Here is a 6018-nt window from a genome sequence, read left to right on the forward strand (position 1 = left end):
GTAAAGAGAAAAAAAAACACTGACATTTAACAGACAGACTTAAATGGATTTAAATATAAAACAGCATTTCCACATCACACAGAACATTACTGCTCTCATCTGAGTGAGGAAAGCATACCAAAAGAGCAAGAGAAAAAAGGAGTTAAATAAAAAAAAAAAATTGAATGTACCTTAAATTTTGTTAATGAATTTTATCCACACAAAAAATGTGTTTCCCAAACAGCAATAAATACAACAGAATCCAATTAGCGCTCAGGAATGTAAACCTGCAGCTTAGAGAGAACAGAAAAGGACAAGGAGACATCATGAGAAGAGGACAAGAGGACAAGAGGACAAGAGGACGTGCAGAGATCCCGATTCCGTCTCAAAAGGCTGCCGAGCTGAATTCGGTGGGCTTCATTCAAAAATAAAAAAAAGCTCCTGTGTGCACTTTTGTACAAAATGACAGAATATGACATATCGTGACACAAAAAAAAGGAGGTAAAGTATATAAAGACAGGTAACACGCCTCAGTCACTTTCTACAATCCCATCGTTACGACATCCACAACACTTTCAAAACAGGATGCACCAATACCAGATTCCTAACACAAGAGTAAGGAAAAATACAGTATTTCAAACCAAATTATAATGGCACAAGACATGAGTTGCACATCATCATTAACAGTAAAAAAAAAAAAGATTTCTTGTGCAGAATTTTGGGTTCTGCATATACTAATGAAACCAAAGCCAAATGGGGTTTTGGTCCACGCTGCTGATCAGGGAAGTGGATCCTAGCCAGCTCTGCAGCCGACCTCTGACCTCCGTGTGGAGGAGATGGACAGCCCATTTTAAAAAAAACTGCATATTCAATTTGTAATGCTGACATTTTTAAACTGGCACTGGTGCATCCGTACTCACAATACAATAAAATGGGCAGATGTCAGTTAAGTCAAGCCATGAAGAATAAAGCTGAAGGAACTGAGAACTGTGCATTAAAGAATGACACACTATCAGATCTTTAAAAAAGGGGCATTAAGTCATATTTCCACACTCTACAAACAACACAAAAACAACAATGTATCTGTGTTTTTGGAATTTTCTAGTCCCTGATTGTTTTTCAACTGACCAAACTTTTTAGCCGTCATCTCTGCTCTTATCAAACTCAACACAGGAGTTTGTGGTCTCCTTCTGCCTTGATTGGTTAGTTTGATGGCCCCCGAAACAGTGTTAAGTACCTTTTAAAACATTATAGCCACACAACAAACAAACCAACTGATGGAGGCAGTGGTAGACCAGCAACTCCTGTTTTTCAAGGTAAAATGGATGTTTTTGTCAATGGAGTCTGGTGGCTTTGATGAGAGCATCGTACGGCATCAGTTCCCTCCGTGTAAACTTAAACAGAGCTGTCAGAAGGCAACTGATAACTTGTGTAGGGGTCTAAAATACGTTAAGAGGCTGTCCCTGATCACAGCAGTACATTGCTTAGCTTCCGTGTCGGTACTCCGGCCTGCTTCAACCAAACTGGGGGCGTGCTGATGGCCATCTACTGTAATTTATACACAGGCTATGGATAAGTAGCTCATACATCAAAATATCCCACCTATGACTTGAAGTTCCCTTCTTACTTTACTCAGACTCATGTTCTTGCCTCACAGTCACACCATGATAAGAATAGAGGACCAGACTGTAACAGATTACTGCTCATTTCAACCAGAGTAAATTCATTCAAAATCACTCTTTATGCTTTCTTTTAAACAATCAACATAACAAATCTCTCAACCACTTGACCCTTCCATCATCCAGCTGAAGGAAAAAAAATGTATAGGGGAATGTTTAAAGCATTTCATATTTCACAGACTCACAAACAGGGATCCCATTCAATATTTTCATATTAAGCAAGTCTGTGAGAGTAGTAAATTAAATCCTGTTTTCATTTCCAGATGAAACATTTGAAAAATAAAGTGACCTACTCACTGACTCAATATTCAGTAGCATAACACTGAGAAAATATCATCAAGTAACCAAAGAGTTACAACACATAGTACAAAAAACCCAACGTCACAGTTCCCGAATAAAAGCAAAGTAGAAAATCTTTAAAAAAAAAAACACACACACACACACACAGATAGACTTGTACCTGTATACATATTCTACACTGTAGTGGACTGTAAACTCAGCTTGCTAGTCGTCAACAATTCTAATGGTAGTAAAAAAAAAAACGAATTTCAGGTGATGACCGGCACAGGCAGCAAAGTTAAGAACATGCTCACTGTTAAATTTAAGTTATTCACATTAAGGTAGAGCTCAGCCCCAAAGTTCAGACAAAGTCTAATCCAAAACAGAGCAGCATGCAATATGATAAGTGTTAATGCTTCTATGTAAATAATTTAGCGCATTTTAAAAACATGAACTTTTAACAAATCATATAATGCAGATTTATAGCTTAATTTCAAATTCTTATGTTTAAAAGATCCCAAAATACTATCAAAACCAGACTATTATGTGGAATAAAACCAAATAAATTAATGGTTTGAAAGTTGTGTGTGTTTTTAAAACTGCATAGCTCAAAGCAGCTGCTGCAGACTTTATCCAGCAGCAGAAATTCTCCCAAATTTCAATCAAAACTGTGGCTGATCAATAATCCAATGTTTACATATAAGGTGTTCAACTTAAAACAGGCAAAAAATAGTTTATCTGGAAAATTCTATAATCTGAATGCTATAATAAGTTTAAATTGGTTGAGTTTTAACAATATATTACAAGAATTAACATTTAGCATGCAATATGAGTTCGATTAAAAGTAGATTCAATTTATCCACATCATGCAACTTTACATCTAAGAGCGAAGCTACAGGGGAGGGTTTAATTCACCTGTTGGTACCGGTTTGTAACACTCACTCCCGTCTTGATGAATGTCCGGCGGTAAGTTCCTGGCTTTCGTTTGGCTGTTGTGGCCAAAGCTAACGCCTCTGTATGTTAGTCACAGTTAAAAAAGAAAGAGACGTACTACAATAATAAAAAATAAAAATACATGACGATAAACAAGAGGAATAATAATTAATACTGCCCAAGTTCTGTCCGCGATGAGGAAGAGGTGAGGGGTTCTTACAGTGAGATCTCCTGAGCAGGAGAGAAACACATCCTGGTCACAGGCAGAGAGTCCTGCTGAGAGACAATTGGAGGGAGAAAAGAGAGGTGGAAGGAAGGATGGATGGATGGAAGGATGGATGGATGGATGGAGAGTCATATAATAACAGTTAAACGCTGGCAACTAAAACATTCGTCCAACATTTTGTTTGAAAATCTAATCAAATAAGAAGAAAAAGTGCCATCCAGTTAGCATTGCAGATTTGACCATTTTTACTTGATTGTACTTTTGTGATATTTAGTCAACTATGGAGGACAATGTGAAATTTGAGAAATAAAAACTAAAGTCTGCAAACAAAAGTCTGGAGTGATATCTCTGTTCAGCCGTTTCTACATGTACTCTCAAAATGTATTTTCTTTTTAATGTATCTAGTAACAAAACAAAAAAATCACTGTGATTTTCATTTCAAGTCCTCTATAAGTGCTCTATTGGAAAGACTACAGCAAGGAAAAGGCATTATTTGGATGTTCTTTGGTTGGAAAACTGTGCCATACCTTGGAAACCTTTAGCGCTTTGTCCTTCTTGAAAGTCAAGTCTGGGTTTTTCACTACCAACCCCGCCTTCCCCAACACAGGACCATTCAACGGGCTCTTCACCTATAATAGAACGTTAAGATATGGCACCAACATAAGGTTAAATTGTTGGATCTTTGGCTAATTTTGTAGATGGACAAAAACAGGAAGAGAGAACTATCATTCAAACACAATGTCAGAGGCAAAAAAGACGATAACACAAGGGGCCTTATTTTAAGGATCTGAGAGCATGACGTGAAGCGCTTGGCACAGGTGTGATTAATGTATGTTTAAATCCACTTCTGCTAGTTCAGACGGCGAAAACAAAAGGGTCTGTGCGCCGGGCACATGGTTCAAAAGGGCTGTACTCAGTATCTTTATTAATTCATAGGTGTGCTTTGGGCGTAACATGCAATAAACCAATCAGAGGTCATCTCCCATTCATTTTAAAAGCCAGGTGCGTTTGTATCTTGGCACATTGCTATTATGATGGCGGATTTGCAATGTCATATTTTTATTTGTAATCTTTTTTCATGTGTGTGTGCTGCTAGACGTCCCTGTGTGTGTAACAAGCATAGTGTGCGCACGCTGTTCTTTAGCATAGGCGCCTTTTACTGATGCGTTAATAAAAACACAATGAAATGCTACGCTATTGACCTTAGACCAGGTTTTTTTTGGTCAATGGCGAGATCACTTCCCACTGCCTCAAGATAGCAACACGCCAAGAATGCACCTGAACACACCACCCTGTAAGAAAAGCACACCCGTGGGTGCAAAGATGGGCGCAGGTGCATTTGTTGTTTAAACAATGTGGGCGCTGGATGGGAAATTGACAACTGCGTTTGTCTTAAAACAGCAAAGACACTTGCGTCGGGCTTTACGCTGTGCAGCGCAGAGCTGGGTGCAAGATAGGTCCCCAAAGTGTGTAATCACCGTGAAGAAAGAGTACGGCAAAAATATAAAGTTCATTGGATATCGTCTTAAACAACAAAAACTACGTAAGAAAGGCTTACCCCTTGCCACACGGCGTTCTCTTTCCCAGGTTTTCTTTCTGTCCTGGTGACAATATCAGGGGAGATGTGTTTGAGCCGCCTTTCTGCTGTCAGCTGCTCACCACGAGCTTTGCGCTTTTATTGGGGGAAAAACAAGTTATGTCAATGTCATGTTAAGTTTGAGCAGGTTGGCATGTGGTAGAGCGTTTACTGATAAGACATCACACAATTTTGATAAAGCAAAAAAGATTTCTCAAACAGCTTTCCAGCTGCAGAAATATTCAACAAGAGAAGAGCTACACAGCATAAGGCTGACTCTCATTTCTCTATCTTACCCCTACCCTTACCAGTTACCCCTTCCCCTGGGTTTTGCGCGTCCACGTGAGACCTAGTGCTGTCCCAATTCTCTTTTTGATTATGGGCTAGGGCTAAGACGAAGGGGTGTATCCCCCTTTCAAACTTAGGGAGAACGCGAGCTTAGTTGTAAACAAGGGCTATTGTACAACAAGCAACAATGGCTGCCGCATCGTCCAGAGAAACCCATAAATGTATTTTCAGGCCTAAATAATGGATTTAGCCTAAATTAGCTTTTCGTTTTATTTTATTTTAAAGAACAACCAGATCTTGTCTGTCTAAAGAAGTGTTGACATGACACTGTTTGGATTTGTGAGGCTAGAAACAGCAAATGTTCACTACATATTTGATAAGAAATGTAAGCAAATCATTAAAAAGTATGATCTGGCATTATTGATTTGGTGACTGAAGCATACAGACTAATTATTTGAGCACTAATTTAATTGCCTCTCCGGGGAACCATCACCTTATCGTGGTGGAGAGGTTTGTGTGTCCCTATGAACCTGAGGGCTGTGTTGCCTAGAGCTTTGTGTTCCTGGTAGGGTCTCCCGTGGCAAAGTGGTCTCAGGTGTGCGGCCAGACAAAGAATGGTTCAAAAACCCCATGAAAGACCGAGGTAGAGAGGGAGTGACCCTGCCCGGAGGAAGCACGGGGCCCCGTCTGGAGCCAGGCCCAGACGGCGGGCTCGTCAGCGAGCGCCTGGTGGCCGGGTTTGCCACGGAGCCCGGTCGGGCACAGCCCCCCCGAAGAAGCTACGTGGAACCCCTATCTCCATCCCATGGGCTCACCAACTGTGGGAGGAACCGCTGGGGTCGGTGCGCTGCCACATGGGTGGCGGCGAAGGTCAGGGGCCTCGACGGATCAGACCCGGGCGACAGACGCTGGCTCTGGGGACGTGGAACGTCACCTCTCTGTGGGGGAAGGAGCCGGAACTTGTGCGGGAGGTGGAGCAATACCAGTTAGATCTGGTGGGGCTTACCTCTACGCACAGTCTCGGTTCTGGAACCATACTCCTGGATAGGGGTTGGACT

At 41.0% G+C, this 6018-nt stretch overlaps 1 protein-coding gene across 3 annotated transcripts in view; it reads right to left on the minus strand.

Moving 5' to 3' along the window:
- Positions 1–1416: 1416 nt before the first annotated feature.
- arhgap19 (Rho GTPase activating protein 19) overlaps positions 1417–6018 on the minus strand; it is an 11619-nt gene continuing 7017 nt past the window's right edge. For 2 of the 3 annotated variants that reach the window (XM_034901070.1, XM_034901061.1), the window contains exons 10-12: positions 4655–4768; positions 3624–3725; positions 1417–3146 (exon numbers count right to left, since the gene is read on the minus strand). In XM_034901070.1, coding sequence (XP_034756961.1) covers positions 3087–3146; positions 3624–3725; positions 4655–4768 — 276 coding nt within the window. In that variant the 3' untranslated portion in view covers positions 1417–3086. The remainder of the gene's footprint in view (positions 3147–3623; positions 3726–4654; positions 4769–6018) is intronic. The other variant, XM_034901071.1, reaches the window with a different exon arrangement.

This window comes from Etheostoma cragini, chromosome 2 (assembly GCF_013103735.1).
Source record: "Etheostoma cragini isolate CJK2018 chromosome 2, CSU_Ecrag_1.0, whole genome shotgun sequence".
NCBI classification, from domain to species: domain Eukaryota; kingdom Metazoa; phylum Chordata; class Actinopteri; order Perciformes; family Percidae; genus Etheostoma; species Etheostoma cragini.